This window comes from Trifolium pratense, linkage group LG2 (genome assembly GCF_020283565.1).
Source record: "Trifolium pratense cultivar HEN17-A07 linkage group LG2, ARS_RC_1.1, whole genome shotgun sequence".
In the NCBI taxonomy this organism is placed as follows: Eukaryota; Viridiplantae; Streptophyta; class Magnoliopsida; order Fabales; family Fabaceae; genus Trifolium; species Trifolium pratense.
In genome coordinates, this window is record NC_060060.1 from 37,613,460 (window position 1) to 37,631,606 (window position 18,147).

At 30.6% G+C, this 18,147-nt stretch overlaps 3 protein-coding genes across 3 annotated transcripts; all 3 read left to right on the forward strand.

Annotated features, from left to right (window-relative positions):
• Nucleotides 1-184: 184 nt before the first annotated feature.
• Nucleotides 185-1,545, forward strand: LOC123906084 (pathogen-associated molecular patterns-induced protein A70-like). Its single transcript, XM_045955934.1, has one exon. The coding sequence runs from the start codon at nucleotides 338-340 to the stop codon at nucleotides 1,190-1,192; it is 855 nt and encodes a 284-aa protein (XP_045811890.1). The 5' UTR covers nucleotides 185-337; the 3' UTR covers nucleotides 1,193-1,545.
• A 5,277-nt stretch (nucleotides 1,546-6,822) lies between these two features.
• LOC123906085 (pathogen-associated molecular patterns-induced protein A70-like) lies at nucleotides 6,823-7,788 on the forward strand. Its single transcript, XM_045955935.1, has one exon. It carries the CDS (start codon nucleotides 6,911-6,913, stop codon nucleotides 7,604-7,606), a length of 696 nt encoding a protein of 231 aa, XP_045811891.1. The 5' UTR covers nucleotides 6,823-6,910; the 3' UTR covers nucleotides 7,607-7,788.
• Nucleotides 7,789-13,352: 5,564 nt separating this feature from the next.
• On the forward strand, nucleotides 13,353-18,022 carry LOC123906086 (cytokinin dehydrogenase 3-like). Its single transcript, XM_045955936.1, has 5 exons — nucleotides 13,353-14,024; nucleotides 15,999-16,126; nucleotides 16,292-16,558; nucleotides 16,833-17,101; nucleotides 17,478-18,022. Exons 1-5 carry the CDS (start codon nucleotides 13,418-13,420, stop codon nucleotides 17,764-17,766), a joined length of 1,560 nt encoding a protein of 519 aa, XP_045811892.1. The 5' UTR covers nucleotides 13,353-13,417; the 3' UTR covers nucleotides 17,767-18,022.
• Nucleotides 18,023-18,147: the final 125 nt, after the last annotated feature.

An 18,147-nucleotide genomic window follows, 5' to 3' on the forward strand; every position in this document is an offset into this window, starting at 1 on the left:
CCGGCCCATCGTGTCGACCAATTTTTGACGGCTTTAGTAGTAGTAGTTCTCAATATGGTTAAAAAATACTACTAGTACTTGTAGAACAAAACGACAATGAGCTAAAAGTATACGTCAACATACCTACGTCAACAACGTGCCCCATATGATATTTATCTACTTTTTTTCTTTTTTCTTTTTTCTTTTTTGCGACAAGACTCGAATATTTCTCTATTTACACCCCCATCTCCACATTGTTCACGTAGTAGTAGTGTCCATTTTCATTTTTCAGTGCCATCAAAGCTTTCACCTCTCACCAACACACTACACAAAAGAAACCTCCAAATTAAGGAAGATAATGGCAGACCCAACAACTTTCATAGCAACATGGTTCACACCTTCTTCCATTTTCATCTTTATGAACCTCGTAATTGGTACCATAGCTCTTGCTTCTCGTTTCAATGCTCCACCCAAAAACGACCAACAACCTCAACTCAATCGCCCACCTTCCCTCATCCACCGTGTCAGGTCCTTCAATCTCCGCCACTACTACCATAACGAACCAACATATGTTCCACAGCCCGAAACAGAGTCAGAGTCCGAGTCAACTCATCCCCAATTCGTTCGAAAACCTTCTCTGTTAGAGCGAGTCATGTCCTTCAATCTCAACAAGCACGAACCATCATCACACCCAGAAACGCATTATGCTCAACCCGAGTCAGAGTCCGAGTTAACTCAGCCACAACTCGCCCGAAAAACTTCTCTGTTAGAGCGGGTCATGTCCTTCAATCTCAACAAACACGAGCCATCACACTCACAAATACATTACTCTCAACCCGAGTCAGAGTCCGAGTCAACTCAGCCACAACCACAACTCGTCCGAAAACCGTCTCTGTTACAGCGGGTCATTTCCTTCAATCTCAACAGACACGAACCAGCACAACCCAAATCCGAAAACCCATCTCCGGACCCGAAAGAGAGTAAAGTGGAGATGAAGAAATCAGCGAGCGAGATGAAGTTTGATTGGGAGGAAGAGGATAAAGAAACAGTGGAGAGAAGGAGGCCAGCGACGGCAGCAGCGAGGAGTGAAACGACGACGTGTAAAGAAGATGAAGCGGTTGACGCAAAAGCTGATGATTTTATTAACAGGTTTAAGAAGCAACTGAGATTGCAGAGACTTGATTCGTTTATTCGCTACAGAAACAGCATGTGAGGAATTTCGTGACAACACAAATGCAGTACACTACTCTCTGAATGAATATGCTATATGTTCATTAATATTAATATATCATGAAAAATAAAATATTACTCGCACTAATTACTACTACTACTGGTATGTTTGAATTGATGTTGTGTTTGAGTTTGTATGGCGAGTATATTCGAGTGGAGGTTTTCTGTAATCGGGGTTTTGGTTAAGGCTAAACAAATCTTTCTATGAATGAACATGAACATGAACATGCCCAATCTAGTGTGAAACATAAAGTGAACATAATTTTTTCTTTTTCTGGTGAACAACATAAAAATGTATTGAATAAAATGAATTCCTTTGATCAAGGTTTTGATGCATTTATTCAGAGTTATTGTTGATAGTTGTTTATCTTAATTAGATGGTTTAGGAAAAACAAAAGTTAAGATTTTAAATTTTGGATTGAAGTTAAAAATATTGAGCTTAAATTTGGATGTCTTATCTTGATTGAACGACTATTGATTGATGTCTAACTATGTGAATGTGGTATTATTCTGATTGCAGAAAATCATTCTCAATGTAGCAGAGACATTGTAATATATAGGACTCGAGTTTGGATTTATAATTCTTCATTTATCCACGTTAAGGAATGAAATTATATCTACTAAACTAGACAATAAATACTACTCCCTCCATTTCCGTATAAGTGTCAAGTTAGAATGATAACACCAAATTAAGAAAGTGGATTTTTGCACATCATCTTCCTATTATACCCTCATCTAAATCTTCAATGAACCATTATTATAGGTAACAAACTCTATTTAAATTTTAATATAACAAGAAAGCAACAAACTTTCCTATCGTAAAAAAAAAGAACAAACTTTCTTTTAAAAAAAAACTTTAGTTTTTCATATATATATATATATATATATATATATATATATAGTAAAAAAGATAACAATAATTGACAAAGCGTATAATTGACGAATCATATCCTTAAAACGCAAACTAGACAATTTATTAAAAAACTAAATATGATAGAACTGAACACTTATACCTTATACGAAAATGAAGGAGTACTATATGAATCAACAAAAAGAAGATAGGATTGCGCTTTGATGTATATATGTTTTAATTACAAATTTGATTGTTTTAGTTTTTGAATGTTCAGCTATGAAGATAAACTTCTTTAAGCTTTGTTTGTGCGTTGGTTTTGAGGGTTTTAAAGGGGAATACTTTATTGTTTACAATTTTTTATTTTATTTTGAAGGGCCGAATCTCTATTTTAATACTCCTTCCGTCTCAAAATATAAGCAAAAATTGGTCAATGAAAGTTGATGTATTTGGTTTAAAATTTAGTCCAGATACATTCACTTTTGTTGACCTCCTTTTGCTTATATTTTGGGACGGAGTAGTATATAGTTAATATTTTAAAATAATTAAAAGAAAAACATGATAAATAATCACATGATATTTCAACCACACTTAAATAATTTTTTAAAATATTTTAGTGTTAATTTTTTTTATTTAAAAAAAGAAAAATAACTCATTTTTTCACCTTCCTCTAAAAATTAACTCCCAAACAAGTCTAATGAGAGTCTTGGTTTTAGTATTATTATTATTTTTTTAATTTTTTTTTTTTGAGTTTTAAATCTTTGAACATATGAAGACCAGACATGAGAACATGACAAACAGATTAGTTTAAATTTTAATCCCCCCCCCTTTTTTTATAGGTCTTCACTTTAAAATTAAACATCTTTGTGAGGACAATCCTCATGTCAACACTTTGTACTACAAGTTTTACTTGATTTTTACATAATTGAATATAAAAAGAGGATATGCATATAAATTAACAGTATAAGAATCAACTAAGATTTCAAATCCAAATGCTTGAGTCTCTTGGATCGACAACAATTTTAGCATTCCATAGTTATTGTTTTGGATTGAGCTTCAGCCCAATAACAAAAGAATTACTCCGCACCAATAATCGAATACGGTTCAAGCATGATAGGTCAAAGATCAGGCGTCTCCATCCAATGGTCACTGTATCCAGCCACACTATAATGTTTGACATCTGAATTATGGATATTTATTGTCCATCATGGCTCGTCAACCATTCTTCGACAGCCATTGATAGTGTTGATGCATTCATCAATGGTCTTGGTTCAACGTCGGGAACTATATATATTCCTCTCATGCAAAGGAGTCAAATAATTCTATCTTACTCTTAAAACCTTAGTTTCACATCATACTAACTTGAGCGTTGAAGCGCTTGCATGTAAAAAACTCCCCTCCCATTCATCGGGGATGAAGAAGTGCACCACCAAACAAAGGTCGACTCTAATCAAGGTACGATTAGTTATCGCCTATGAACAAGTTTCACCAGTACTAATCTATTTTTAGAAAGATATGAAATTACAAAGAAAATAGAAAATAAAGAGAACTATTTTTTGTGTGAAATGACCAAAGTTATTTTTTTTTTTGAATAAAAATGACCAAAGTTATTAATTATTTGTTAATGTTAGTATTTTCTCCTTTATCGGAACTTGAACCCGAATCTTTTTACACATTAACACATTTAACTCTTAGCATAAATTAGTTGAACTACACCAACAATGAATTTGTCAAAGTGATAAGAGTCTTGGTCCTCTAAAACATTTGATCAGAGGTTCCATTTTTGGCTCATGCGTATGAAAAAAATTTAGTTGAGAGGAGAGAATCCACCTTATGTACCCAATAGATTACCCGACAAAAATTAATCGTCGTTAAAGGTGATAAAAATTCATACCATAATAATAATAATAATAATAAAATAAATAAATAAATAAATTAGTTGAACTAACCACCCACTATCGAAGAGAAAACTATCTAACCCCCAAAACTCTCACAAACTAATTCCGGCGTAAACTGTTTTTCTTGAGTTGATGTCTTCCAGTTATATAGGTCAGTGATTTTGTAGCTTCTGATTCACATAAATAGCATCTGAATAAGATTTAAAATATGCATTACAAGCCTTAATTGGACTTAAAACGAGTGAGTTGTGCCTCATCAATTGATAAAAGGTCACGAGTTTGTAACAACAACTGATCACTTAAACTTTGAGGCTAATTATCACCTTGAGTTTGGCTGAATTGGACTAGTTCTATCTCTTCAAATTCAAAATCAATAACAAATATATAGAAAGTATATTAAAAATACAAATAACTCACACATAAACAAAAATACCAAACAGGCATGAGTCACCCTATAAAGAATATTAAAAAAAAGAACAAACATGACATAAAACAATTTTTTTGGTGATAATAACATGACATAAATAAAACATTAAGAACACACAAATGTGTGTGTATGAAGCATTAAGAAAGCATGATATGGAATTGTCAAAAAAAAAAAAAAACATGATATGGTCATGGTCAATTCTCAAGTCGGTGTCTTCAATTGGATCCATATATTAGTCCTCTTTGAAGTTGGCCCATTAAAAGCCTGGTTCACACATTCACAAGCCGCCTTTCATATTCTGTTGGTGCTGTTTGCTTTCATTCTTGAGAGCTACATTTACCACTGGTTACTCGCGCGCCCTATTTTACACATTCGCGACTTAAGTAGCGGATGTGTAAAAATAAGGCACTTTGAAAAAAAAACCGTCCGCTACCTAAATCGCCGATAGTGTTTAAATAACCAGTAGGGCGACAAAAGTAACTCCTTATTTTTTTACTTGTCAAGTTAACTCTCATCTATTAAATTTATAAGTCATGTAAGTCTGATACTTCAATTTATATTTTTGCAAGTTTTGGCGTTAATTTTGTACTAGTGGATAATGGCTTATACATGGTGTAATTTTGGCTATTTAAGCTTTTGAATAAATGAAATATCTTGTATTTGACAAAAAGAAAACGCACATGGCTTGATCTTTTCCTCACTTCATACCATCTTATATGGTGGTTGGTACCACCATGCCCCTTTCATTTCACAAAAAATAAAATAGAAATTTTAATTTGGAGAAAAAAAGACAAAATAAACTGTGTTTTAAATATTTTTTATCATCCAACTATTTTATTAAAATAAAATAGTTAATATTGAATTTTGTCAAAAATAAAAACAATTATTATAACCAAATATCATTTATTAAAACAATCAAAAATATAAAATTTGATTTTTTTTTAAATTTTTATTCTCATAATAGTTAATATTGAACTTTTTTATGAAAAAATGTTAAAAAAAATAGTGTTAAGGCTTATAAACAATGAAATTGTGTTTTTTCTTGTGATATTATTATCTCTTAAATACAATAATTGACTAACAAATTTTTAATTCTAATAATTAATCACTTATTTATCAATTTGATGACCCAATGTACCGACACATTAAAGTTATTCGAATGTACCGTAGAAACTATTTTTTTTATTATATTCCATCCTACTCCAAATTTTATAATCAAGTTTTAAATTAAACATAATACAAAAAATATTGTGTAGTTTAAATTCCTGTTTATGTCTATTTCACTTTTCAAATGGAGATTATCCAAACCCGGAATAACCTCAATTTTTGTTATTTTATACTGTAATGGGGCTAATGACAAACAGATCAAAACATACAAACACTAGTTTTCATCATATATCTCCAGATCTATCACACCATTTACTCGAGCCACTTACGAATAAATCATTATCCACATGATAAAGATAGATCAAAACAACTCATCAAAAATAAAATAAAATAAAATGATAGTTCAAAACAAACTCTATTCTAAATTTGGACCAATAAGCACACATCACAAAAGATTTGTAGTCCTACCAACCAACTCTAAAAATGAAGGGCTTGAGTACTCCAGATTTCATAGCAAGTTAATTAGCAATTGAAGTGCATTTGGACCTACACCTCCCCACTAGATCTTTAGAGAAGTTTTGTCAACCAATTAGAAACATTGATTGAGGTACGTACACGCCCCATATCACATTGGAAAATTGGATGCCGATGTTTCTGCCTATTCTTGCCGACTCACTCGAGTACCTTACCTTTCCTGGCTTTGCATGTTACACGACTTTGTAGTTTTTGTGGTCATTTCTCATCCAATCATTAAAACACTTAGTAAGAGTTTTAACATTACTATTTGTTTCACATCAAATAGTCCCACATCTCACTTGATAATTGAGATTAAGGATAATTTATATACAAAATCCACGCATTTCAAACCACCGAGACTTGCCAATGAGGATTGAACCTATGCATGACCTCATGCATACTACCCAAATTCCTCACCACTAGACCAAACTTAGTCGCTTGAGATGTATTTTCTATAAAGAACAAAATTGTGACGGGTTGACCCCAAGGCGGAAAATCTCTAGGAGATGTGAACTTGAGATCGGATCGGAAGACTATTTAAGTTAGAAATCAAATTCAAAATTTTAATTAAATTAAAAAAAAATTGTGTCATCTCATTAAATGAAATGTTACCGGATACTATTATTCTTTCAAGCATATGTGATATTAGTAGTATTAAATTTGAATTAAATTAAAAAAGAGAACAAAACACAAATCTTCCAGCTGAAGTAAACGTCGACAGAACAACAGTAGTATCACAAGTGCCCCCCTTGATATTTTTCTTGAAGACAGAGACATTCGGATATTATTTCTTCTCTATATATACACTGTCCATTGACACTCTTATTATTAAGCTTTCATCCCTTTCTCACCAACCACACATTACTTACACACAGAGAGAGAAGAAACCCTCCAAACCACAAAATGGAAGACCCCATAGCAGCAGGTAGTAATAATAATTTCATAGCTATGGCTAATTGGTTTGCACCATCTCCTCTTTTCATCTTTGTAAACCTTGTCATCGGTACAATAGCTCTTGTTACTCGCTTCAATGCTAAACCACCCAAAAAACAATTCCAACAACAACTTTTCCAACGAGTCAAATCCTTTAATCTTAATCACTACAACCAAAACCAACCAAAATCTTCCGAGTCAGATCAATGCGAGTCCACTCAATCCCAACTCGTTCAAAAACAAAAACCGTCTCTGTTACAACGAGTCGTATCCTTCAAACTCAACAAACACGAACCAACTCAACCTAAAATAAAAACACATTACGCTCAAGCTGAATCCGAACATCCATGGATGAAACCGATTAAATTGAAACCGGCTAAATTGAAGCCGGTTTGTGATGAGGAGGAGGAGAATAGCAAGGTGGAGATGATGAAGAGATCAGCGAGTGAGAAAGAGTGTTCTATGACGTTTGACTGGGAGGAGGAAGAAGATGAAGAAATGGTTGAGAGAAGGAGGCCGGCGACGGCGATGGCGAGAAGTGAAACGACGATGTGTAAAGAAGATGAAGGTGTAGACTCAAAAGCTGATGATTTTATTAACATGTTTAAGAAACAATTGAGGTTGCAGAGGCTTGATTCTTTTATCCGCTACAGAAACACCTTGTGATGAGGATATTTGTTCATTGATACAGTAGTATGATAAAAAAATTATATTTTGAAACAAAAAAAAAAAAAGTTGTCGGTTATAATATATAATTAAAGATATTAGTGATTAAAGTTGTGCTACATGCAAAAAATCCAAAACGATAATGGATAAAGTAATATACATTTGTAGTTTTGGTCAGAGAATATTGTTGTTGCTTGTTGTACAAAAAGAAAATAAATTCGAAAATTTTATTACTAAATGTGTGTTATTGAAATCTGGATTAGTCGCACTGTTATTGACCGTCAGATCTAAAACTAATGACTAAGATTGATTATAATTAATTTGATATGTTTAATCTATATCGTCCGATTTCTAATTTTTAATCAATAACGATTTAAAACTGTGTGTTATGATTATAGCAGCCGATCTTGGTTCCGTGTTATTATGTTTGAATTATATATAGTTGCAGTAAGTAAAGTTTTTCCTTATGATTAATTCTAGAATTTTCACAATCCAATCATGTAGGTGTTAGCCAAAAAACAAAAACCAATCATGTAGGAAGTAATCATCAAAGATTTGACTTGTTTAACTCTTACAATAATAACTGTTGGAACAAAGAGCACAATATTGTGTGAATTGAAAATAAAATGTTTGAGTCCCACATCGGGTAATAGAACATATTAGTATGTATTGTAGTATTATATATTAATGTGTATTTTGAGTATAAAAGTAATAATAGAAAGAGTAGTAGAAAAAGTCAAGCATGTGTTCCTATTAAGAAGCATCAATTATTTTTATGTGCTATATAAGTGTTAGTCTTTTGAGAAAGAAAAAAACTTAGTTTTTTCAATAAGTGGAAGGAGTATGCCGACCGGCAATTAATTGTCCTTCATTGCACTTAATCGTTGAACCATCTATGGCCTTTGGTCATCATCTTATTTTGATCGTAGGCAACACACTAACAAGGAAAGGTTAGTTATATGTTTGGTTTATGTTATATCTATATGCTTCATAGTGGGTTTGTTATCCAAGCAAAGATGTTAAATTAATTTGATTGCTTATGAATATAATATGTGCTTACTTGTGAGTGATCAAATAGAAAAATATGTCTTGCAATTAAGCTTTAAAGATTAGATGATAATTTTGAAAGAGATTTTTCAATAGTTGTTATTCGTACATTAAGAAACAGTAGAAAAGAAATTCAGCTATTGAATGTCTCCTTGCACTCATCTATATCTATATAACCATATGAACCTAATTGAACTGATATTAAATAGTCATTGTTCTTTTAACAACGATCGATAATGAGAGTGTGGTCTTATTAATTTGTATGTCTGAGGATTACCATAAATTAATTTGGTGATCATGGATGAATGATTTAGCATTATTTATGTTATGATTGTATCAAATCACAAGGCTGTTAATTTATGACAGTAAGCGATAATACTATTACTAATAGTATTACTATTATTATCATTATTGTTATTATTATTATGTTTTTAAGAGTGATCCTAGTATCACAGTTCCTTCAAATTTAAGAATGGTCATAGCACCATATTCCCTATAATTTGAATGGTCTTAGTTACCATATAAGAATGGTCTCAGTACCATATTAGAATGGTCATAGTACCATATTAGAATGGTCATAGTACCATATAAGAATGGACTTAAATCATAGCGCACTGGTTTAAGTACCATCATATTGAGGGTGTAATTCTTGCCCGATAACTACAGTGCAGTATTTATCGGTATCAGTAGAACTAGGCTGTTTTATCCTGGGGACTTCGTGGTTGATCGTCTGCCTTGCACAATTTGGGCAGTGCCGCGAAACGTCTTAAAGAGAGCGTATCGACCCGCGACTCAATCCAGTAATCTCTTCGGGGACTGAAAATTATATTTAACGATTTTTGAACCTCGGATACAACAATAACTCATTAGAGAATTGAAAAAATAATAAAAGTGTATGAACAAAATATCTTGTGACAAGAAGGAAAAAATTTGAAAAGAGGAATTCCAAAATATTTAGCAATTTCAAACTTGATTGTGTTGATATCAATGGTGACTCATTATTTGGGTTAAGAACATCTTCACACACGTGTATAAAAAAAATCATGTAAACACTTGCTTCAAATCTCATAATATGATCATCTTTTACATGTGATGACACCAATTTTTACAAAAATCTATTGGGCTAGTTTATAACTTAAGTCTTAGATGATGTATAAGTTAGCTTTCACCACCAATGAATCGAATAAAATATGATATGATGGAAAAAAATTATTGTGCATGAGTACAAAAAAAAAAAAAATTGCACACACTATACAGTATAAATATAAGAGTATTCACATTCATACCACACAATTTGATTGCATAAATGAACTTCACCTAATTTTTTTTATATTATTTTACACTTTCTAACTCAAACACCGGTGTCCAAATTGACACAGGTTCCACATTTTGCTAAAACCACTCCCGATATTCATGCTCTAAGGTTTCCAATAATTTTTAATAGTAAGTTAGATGTAAAACAAGTTAGAATATATGTTACGTTTTTCTTTTATAATTAATTTAGTGAAAAATAACTTTTGATGTTAGGCTGAAAACTAGGATAGTAGTCTTGTTTGTGCATATTGTACAAAACTGTGATGAAGATGTTCTATATTTTTTGACGAACAAGATGTTCTATATTTTTAAAGACTTGATTATGTGTAGTTGGGGTGGGTGCAATGAAATCAACATATTAATTAGAACCATTTTATCAAGTTTTGACAGTTCAAATCTGAAGGCATATTTTTAATTTTGTTTAATAAACTTATCTTTAACATAAAAAACACTCAACCCTTACTAGTTACTATTAAGCTCACATAACTTTTAAATGCATTTTTATAAAAAAAATTTGTACCATTTGAAAAATATTAATACTGGAAATGTGAAGTTAAACATTGTGGAGGTTCACATACCAAAAATAAGTGTGTAGGGAGCTTAAAAATGAAAGTGTGTAGGTATATTTGGGCTGGGTTTGTTTGCTATACGTGAAGCATACGGGCCTTACCTTGGTTTAAATGATATTTTATTTTACTAAGAAAAAAATTATTTAGAAAATTGTTAATTCTACCCCCAAAACCTTTTAGTGTACTCTCCTACTGTCCTACAACAATCAACAATGCGTGAAAAGATAAAAACACCCTTGTATTTTGTGGTATACTCTAGCATTTGCATGGGCACAACAAAAATTTCTAGGGGTACAATTAACTATTTATTAAGCAAGATAAAGCCCCAAATCTAGAAGGAATTGGCTCACAATTATAAAAGAAAATTTCTCTTTACCCCTTTTATGTTTCTCTTAGGTCCTCCGAAGACCAATATATAATGAGAACTCATCATATTGATGTTAAGTCTATCTTTCGAACCTCTTCACAAGACAATAATACAAAAAAGAGTGGAGCAAAGAATTCCAACAACAATCAACAACCAAATAATTTAAATCAAACATGCAAAAGCACAAGCACTAAACCTCAAGCTAGAATAAGTAAAGAAAGAACAAAAAACACTAAGAAATTTATCGAGTTTAGTCTGATAATGATTTACGGCTAGAGAGAGAGAGCAACTCTCCATTCATTATAATCAATGTTTACAAACGGATCTTAAATTTCTCCATTCTCCAACATGCCATGCGCCCGACGCGTGGACCAAAACATGAATCTCATCTAACAAGAAAAACTGAGATTTTTCTTTGAACATGAGAAAACGGAAATCTTAAGGCGCACACAACACAATTATATTTTAAAAACACAATTGTATATTATTATATTTTTAATGGACCTAGTCAAAATAAAATTAATTTACACATATTGTGTTTTTTTTTTTCTTTCTTTCATTTAACATTTAATACTTGTGGCGATCACTATACGATAATGTAATTGTAAGATACTTTGAAGAAAATTTAGTAGAAAGACGGTTCCACTAGATATTGCAGATAATATGGGGAACTAGTATTTTTTCTTCCTAAAATCTTAATACAGTACAATCTGCGGCTGCAAGGAACAAGTAGTAGCAGTGGCGTGCGGTTAAGTACAATTAACTGATTAAGTACTTTTATCCTATCTCGTTTTTTGTTCATTTTGGTTCAACACGTGCAAAATCTTTATTAAATCTTCAAATACAACTATTCAACTATATACAATTGTATAAATTTTTTGTTGAATGTTACTTCACGGTGCAGGATAAATAAAAAGAAACAAAACCAAAAAAGATGACTTCAACTTCAAAATAAATAAAATAACATATATTAATTAATTTTAGTATAACTAAGATAAGATTTTTTTGAGGGAAAATGTAACTAAGATTAATAATATATATAAAAAATTGGAATGGAATATATAGTCAATGAACCACAATATAGTACACAATGTTCATGGAGGTACACTCACAAAATCGGTAGGTATCTATATAAATGTTACACAAATGCTAATATAATTGAGCATGTGTTTACTTACATTAATAAACATTATACTAGACATGAATTTTTGAGTCCCAATACTATATTCAATATATTATGTCCTATTCTTATATGTCACAAAAAGATTTTCGGTATACAGTGTATAAATTGTTGGGCTAAACTAAAATCTGATTGCATGCGTATCATAGTATATCATATACTATCATCATACACAGTATGTCAACCGTATAACAAATTATCTGTTGACTTTAACAAATTATCACACGTAGTACTACAGTTTTATCTTCAAAGGACTTATTAATATGAAGTCTCCCCATTATTATAAATAAAAGTAAATTTTATAAAAGGCAAATAATGTGCCATCTTCAACTTTTGACTATAATTTTTAATCTCCGCCCATTGACTTAGACAATACTATAATTTGCTAGAAAGACAATACTCACTCTATTCTAAAATATAAGTAAAAATTGATAGTAAAAATTGATAATAAAAATTGATGTATTTAGTGTAAAATCTATACTAAATATATTGATTTTTGTTGACTCATTTTTATTGATATTTTGAGACAGCTCAACTTTAAAAAAATGTACCTTACTAACTTAGATCTTCATGTTAAAATATCAAATCAGTTTTATTAAACTATCCTTGGCTTGAAACTATATTAAAATAGTAAAAAAGGATGTTTTGGTCTAAAGTGAAAAGGTGCACCTTGCTAACTTAGACCTTCATGTTTTTAGAGGGTCTAAGTTAGGAAACCTCATAGAAACAAGTAATATTACACTGAAAATTAAAAGTGTGATTTATTAATATTACACTGAAAATTAAAAGTGTGATTTATTTTGATTTTTTTTTTGCAACTGTATCATTCACGTGAATAAATAGACCATCTTCTATTATTTCTCTCATGTTTTTCATTTTGTATTGAGTTCAGTTATTCATTCACCAATTAATATCATTGACGATATGTCATAGACCGAAATATAAGTAACTCACATTGCACAAAACCATTGCAAGGACGGTGGGAGTAAAATAAAATCAAAGTTTTGTGCCTAGCCTAAAGCGTGCAAATGAAAAAGGTAATTTAATTTACATATCCAAGGTTACAACTTACGTACAAACCATTTCATCAAGAAAAAAAAAAAGACGTGCAAATCAAAGCAACACACACAACAATACAACATAGTACTTAGTCAAACAAAATAATACAACATATACACATAGTATTATACTACGACGTCGTTACATACCCCATAAAATTTCTTGGTCTATTCCTAAAGTTCCCTATAAATACGTAACTACACATTTAGTGTTGAGAAAAACAAACAAGAAAACTATAACTCTCTCATAAACCAAATCAAGTCAATTACTTAACTATGGCAAATTATTTTATTTTTCCAAAAACTTTGATTATTCTTCTATGTCTAAATAGTGTAGTGCACCCAATAGAAGCACTATCACAACCATGGTCATTACTGGATGCGCCAAAAGAAATTCTGCAAAACCTTATTCGCGACCCCTTAAGCCTTTCACTAGCATCAACCGATTTTGGTCACATAATTCACCAAAACCCGGTTGCAATTTTTGCACCATCTTCCACAAAGGACATATCGAAATTGATAAAATTCTCAAATTCCCTTCCTATCCCTTTTACAATAGCTGCAAGAGGTCAAGGACATTCAGTTAATGGACAATCCATGACAAATGATGGTGTTGTGGTGAACATGACTGAATTGAATAAAGGGTTTGGAAATAATGGGAGTAGTGGAATTGTAGTGTTTGATAATTTTGTAGATGTTGGTGGTGAACAAATTTGGATTGATGTTTTACATGCAACCCTTGAAAAAGGACTTACACCACTCACTTGGACTGATTACTTGTATTTATCAGTTGGTGGAACTCTCTCTAATGCTGGTATTAGCGGACAAACCTCTCGATTTGGTCCGCAAATATCCAATGTCCTTGAATTGGATGTTGTTACGGGTATGTATATCATTCTTTCTGTTGAAATCTATTTCTTTAATGATTTTTGTTTTATATATAAATACATTTTTTTTAAAGATCAAGTGAAAAGCGAAAATTATGGGTTTAAATGCACGCTATAACATATCAAATGTTTTTATAGCGTTTTACTATTTGACTTGTATTGGATTAAAAGTTTATTATTTTAATGATAATAGAAAATAAAATTTTATACATTTTTAGGTATAATATTGAAAAAAAGAAGAAGATAAATTTGGTTTTATTCAAATCCAAATCAAATTCATTGTCGCAAAAATTGATTAAGCTATATTGGTAAGTCACATCATATCTTTATAGAAGATTTTAAAATTGTCTCTATATGAAGTGAAAATTGACCATGTCATTTAAAATTGATTTGGGGTGAGTTAGTATCTTTATTGAAGTTAACATGTTGCTAGGTTCAAAGTCTAGCTATATGTCTATTTAATCATCTAAAGAAAACATCTAACTATATGTCTACTAGCTAGTTAAGGTCTATCTCTTATATTCATTGTGCGTAGTATTAATCGTCATACTCATATATTATTGATCAATTGAACATGTTATAATAACATATAGATATGAACAAAAGTAGCCTTTGCCTAACGAAAACAACAAAATTTGTACTTAGAAATGGGAGAGGAGATTTCCTAGTATTGTTTTTATTAATTTCGGCGCAGAAACTTATAAAATTCGAATACATAAATGAGTAGAAAAATGCAAAATTAAAATGAGAATGTTATTGTCACGTGACTTCATCTTATATTTACTAAGATTCTATATCAAAGATTTAATCAATTAAATACTAATATTTTGTGAGTTTTGCTCAATTGACATAGACATTATATTTTATATGCAGGATTGATTGATGTTCAATTCTCGAACATCGATCCTTTTATCTATTTTAAGGGGTGAATTTCTAACCATTAGACTATCTAACAAAATAAAAATACCATTAACAAATGGATTAAAATGATAAGAGCTTTAAATTTTTTAAACTAAGTGGTTCAAAATTTTACCAATATATTTTTTTTGTTAACTCTCCAAATTCCAATTCCAATTCTTAGAGAAAAAAATCCTCGTATTAATAAAATATAAATAAACAATATGAAATATTACGCCGTTAAGCATGCCATTTCATCAACTTCGTGTCAATGACACCTATTAAGTTCTTTAATAAGTCATCTAACAAATTGTTGCCACACATTCACTAATTCAACCTCTATCCCTCAATATCCAATATATTGTCTTCTGGTTTGATGATAATTTATTTGCTAAAAAAAAGTCGCATCATTTGACTAAAAATATATGTACATATATTATATATATATGGTGTAAATGTGTAATTGCTGACCAAAAAATAATATAATAATATGAAAGTCATAGAGACTAGATATAAATAGTGGGGTGGCTCTAATTCAATTTAACAATTCAATTTTAGTCAAAAAGAAATTAACAATACAATATATAGTTTTATACACAATATTTTTTTTATACAATAACAACATGTATATAAGCTTTTTCAAAATAAAAGTCATAAATTTGGTATATATAATTTTTTTGACAATATTTATTAGAAGTAGTAACATCAAACAAGAAAAACGTTAACACAAAACCAAAATATTGAATTTAAGTTTTTTTTTTTGAACAGCTATTGAATTTAAGTTGTTAATGAGTTTTTCCTAAGACGAATCGTTTCGGAGAATTCGAGTTCGATTCCTAGGAAAAACAAATTTTTTATTAGATTTTACTTACCTCGTGTACGAACACGGAATTATCGAAACTCTATTCCCCTAGGAACCAAATGATTAAAAAAAATGAACGTTAACAACAACAAATAGGATTATTGAACTGAATATTTCATCAAGAAAACCATTCTATATATATGCTTTGTCAAAAAAAAAAAAAACCATTCTATATGCATTTCCTTATATATTTTTCATTCGGAATTCACAGGGAAAGGAAATTTGGTGACTTGTTCTACGAAGAAGAACTCAGAATTATTTAATGGTGTTCTAGGAGGTTTAGGCCAATTTGGGATTATAACCCGGGCAAGAATAGCTCTAGGGCCAGCACCCAAGAGGGTAAGTAACTTAATTCAATGTATATATCAACACAATAATATTTGATATAACAATAAAAATAATTTAATTCTCATGCTATATTTTTCCTTTGTTCTTGATAAGATGATTACACTCTCCTTAATTACTTACTAATAATTAAACAAACATTTAATTAATTTCTTGTAGGTAAAGTGGCTCCGTTTATTTTACAACGACTTCTCTACATTTTCTGGAGATCAAGAGCATCTAATCTCAGTAAATGGAATAAATGAAACTAATGCACCAAATTATGTAGAAGGCATGTTGTTGCTAAATCAGCCACCACTAGACCTATCCTTTTATCCACAAATTGATCAACCTCGCATAACTTCCCTAGTAACCCAATTTGGCATCATCTACATCATTGAGCTTGTCAAATATTACGATGATAACTCTAAAGATCATATTGATCAGGTAATTAACCATGCTATTTTTTTTGTTTTTTTGTTTTACCACCAGTATCCGACTCACTTGACTATCAATCTGGTATGAGGTCAGTTCTAGCATTAAGTGATTTCAGCCTCTCCGATCGTAGTTGCAGGGGATCGAACTGTGATCATCCCTACCATGTCCGGCGCTAATCACACTGGATCAACTAACAATTGTTTTTTTATTTTATTTTTGATTTGTATGATTAAGATTAATTAATTTATTCACTAACCTATATTTGTTCTTGTTTATTAAATAGGAAATTGAAAATTTGGTTCAAGGGTTGAAGTTTATACCTACATTTATATTTGAAAAAGATACATCCTACGAAGAATTTCTAAATAGAGTCCATTTTGATGAGCTTGCACTAAGGACACAAGGGCTTTGGGACATCCCTCATCCTTGGTTAAATATATTTGTTCCAGGATCTAGAATTTCTGATTTTGATGAAGGTGTGTTCAAGGGTATTATCCTTAAACAAAATATTACTGCAGGACTTGTAATAGTCTACCCACTGAACCGAACAAAGTAAGTTTTTATGATAAATATCTTAAATTTCATTTTTTAGTTTAAATAAAAAATTTCAGTAAGTTTTGGTCACTCAAATATTTTCAGTTATAATTTTTGGTTCTGTTTTTAAGTCAAGTTATGTGTATTATTCGAATTTTTGATTTTTTTTTCCGCAATCATGTTTAGTATATTATAAAAATCTCTATTGCAAGGATTTATTTATTTTTAACAAATGATGAAACTAAAACTTGTTGAAATTTTTTATAGGGGCTAAAACCTAATTTTGATATATTTATAAGAAACAAAAATTTATTTAACCCTTAAATGATTAATTAATTAATTACAATCATTCAAATTTACAAGCATATTTATATATATGTGGATTAATTCACAGGTGGGATGATAACATGTCAGCAGTTACACCTAATGAAGAAATTTTCTACATTGTGAGTCTTTTGCGTACAACTGGGTTTGATAAGTTGGAAGCATTTCAGGCTCAAAACCAACAAATATTACAATTTTGTAAGGATGTTGGTATAGGGATAAAACAATATCTCCCACTAAATAAATCACATGAAGAATGGGTGGAGCATTTTGGCCTCAAATGGGAAACTTTTGAGAAAACAAAAGCTCAATTTGATCCCAATAAAATATTGTCACCTGGGCAAACGATTTTCAATTAAGCAAAAAATAAGTTATATGTGACTACTTTTCTATTTTATCTAATCTTTTCATTTTAATTTGTTGTACAAAATCTTTTAAGCAATTAATTACTAGTATGTTTTCTAGCTTGTCATAATTGAATATATGTACATTAATTTGTTTGTATAATCTGTACACAAGTGATTTAACTAGATTCAATAAAAAAAAGTTACTATAGATCAGATAAACTTTGTATAACACATGTTTACTATATATTTTTGCTCTGATTTTGAGATCGCTATATCTTTACTCCGTTTTTCTCAATCTTGTGGATACTTCATTATATTTATCTATCTTAAAAGATAAAATTTTTAGCCATTAAACTACCTGATCCAAAATAAAAATAAAAAATCAAACAACTA